General features: G+C 48.1%; 1 protein-coding gene across 1 annotated transcript; it reads right to left on the reverse strand.

The window, feature by feature from the left end:
* Window positions 1-514: 514 nt before the first annotated feature.
* Window positions 515-1,841, reverse strand: LCP9604111_7233 (lactonase family protein; the record flags this gene model as incomplete). Its single annotated transcript, XM_039075243.1, has 2 exons — window positions 515-1,352; window positions 1,447-1,841. 2 exons carry the CDS (start codon window positions 1,839-1,841, stop codon window positions 515-517), a joined length of 1,233 nt encoding a protein of 410 aa, XP_038926624.1.
* Window positions 1,842-2,139: the final 298 nt, after the last annotated feature.

Consider the following 2,139-nt stretch of genomic DNA (forward strand, 5'->3'; position numbering starts at 1 on the left):
TATAACTTGTCGTGTGCCAAAAACTCATCAATAAATCGTTCATTAATGGACATTTTTGGGGTTGGGTTTCGGTTTTTTAATATTTTTTTTTTTTTTTTGTTTTTTTTATTTTTTTTTTTTTTTTTTTTTTTTTTTTTTTTTTTTTTGTTTTTTTTGTTTTTTTTGGTTTTTTTTTTTTTTTTTTTTTTTCACTGATCTGGCAGGATCTATCATCCAGACGATGTTGCAGGAGTTGCTTTTCTTTTTCAGGCCAGGTCTTTTCGGCGCAGGTTTCCGACAGTCAACAAAATCCCGAAGAAGCTGGTCTTCGACATTCAATTTTCTACGTTCTCTTTTTTCGCATTCTGGTGGACAAATCTTTGGTCATGAAGTATATGCTTTGATGCTTTTTCAAGTCTTTCATGTGATGCAAACTTGTACTGCAATGATTTCATTTTCTGTTTATAGAAGAGAGCTGTGGCCATGGGAGACAGGCGTGTCCTCCCACATCCAATTCTTGATTTATATAACCAATCTACTCATCCCAGATGACACTGCTAAGACCCTCCGCAGTTCCCACCTTTCCAGGCTCGCCAACCTGTAGAGAAGCAATCTCCTCACCCAAATTCCCTGTCCTCGGATCCCGGCGCACAATCGCGACCGTCGCAGAAGCTTGATTTCCAACGGCAACCAGGTCTCCAGCACGATTGATCACAAATGTCCGCGGCACCTTGCCAAATGCAGAAGATGAGTCCCGCAATTCAACCGACCCATCTACAGGAGACCGATCAAGCACAACCATTGAATCACTCGGCGCGAACCCCTGATCACTCCGAATCGAAACATAAAGCGCATTCCCGATTCTACTAATCCCAGCCGGCGTCGCACCCTCCGGCATAACACCCCCGGGATACAGCACCAGTGTCTGCGTCTGTTCAAAAGACAAACACCCAGACCTCGAATACGAAACGTCAAACACCATCATCGTACCCCCGATCTCGTTAACAAGATAGAACATCGTCTCGCCGACAGCGGCTATCTTCCGCGAATGCGTCGACCCAACCTCAGACCGGCCGGTGCCATCTGTCCAAAACACGCCGTGTCTCGGCCCGCTGCCGTAGGTAATGTTCACGCTCGGACACTCTGACAGCTTTCCGGACGGGCCATCCTCGATCGCATACACGCGCAGTAGATCCGCGCCGAGATCCGGACTGACGATGAACGAGCCGGTCGGGTCGAGGATGACTTCGTGCGGGTGCGGCGAGTCCTGCTGGTCGAATTTGCCCGGTCTTGTGAGGTTGAAATGGAAGGCTTGCAGGCTTGATTGGTTTTGTTTAATAGGTAGGGCGAAGGTTGAGATAGCTGAGCCTTCGCTATTAGATTGTTAGTATAGGTCCACACCACATCCACAGCAACACAATCCTAGGCAACCAAGACTGGGCATGTAGGTAAGGAAGAAATACATACTAATGCGCAATTGCAATAAACTTCTTCCCCGCATCCGACTCATAAATAACACTATTGACGCCACCACCGACAGTCTTCGCGACCGCGCCTTGACGCAGCGTGCCGTCTGGTTTGACATGCAGGGCCGTCAACGTGCCATTCGTGGAAGGATCGGCAGTTCCGCTCTCATCGGAGCAGTAGACGGTACGGGTCTGCGCGTCTAGGGTTAACCAGCTCGGCATGTCGCCGCAGGTCTTGAGTGTTTGTGATATGGAGAGGTCATTGTTCTTCAGGGCTAGGGTGTAGACGTTCCCATTGTAATGGGTTGCCCACAGGTGGGCTGGTTTGGAGGTAATAATGGCGGCTGAGGTTATTCCCAAGGCGGAGAGGATGGGTAGGAGGTTTTGGAGGTGCATTTCAGGGCTTTGGTAGATGCTGCTACCTGAAATCTGGTGTGATGGATTGATCTATTGGTAGGGAGTACTAGTATATGTAGTGATGCAAAGCTGATTGGGGTGGGGGATTGGGCAGACGCGGTAGGGGATCGGCAGTCCCTGGCTGTCTAGGAATGGACGAGGGGAAGAAAGGGGTACGAGAGTTTTTAGGGACCATCATGACAAAGGGTTTTTTTGCCAAAGGGGTGACATTATTATTGTGTTTATGTTGTGTTGCTTTAGTCTGTTTCCACAATGCTGTATCGTGCATATTAACTAT

Source organism: Penicillium roqueforti (assembly GCF_015533775.1).
Source record: "Penicillium roqueforti strain LCP96 04111 chromosome Unknown scaffold_22, whole genome shotgun sequence".
Classification (NCBI taxonomy): Eukaryota; Fungi; Ascomycota; class Eurotiomycetes; order Eurotiales; family Aspergillaceae; genus Penicillium; species Penicillium roqueforti.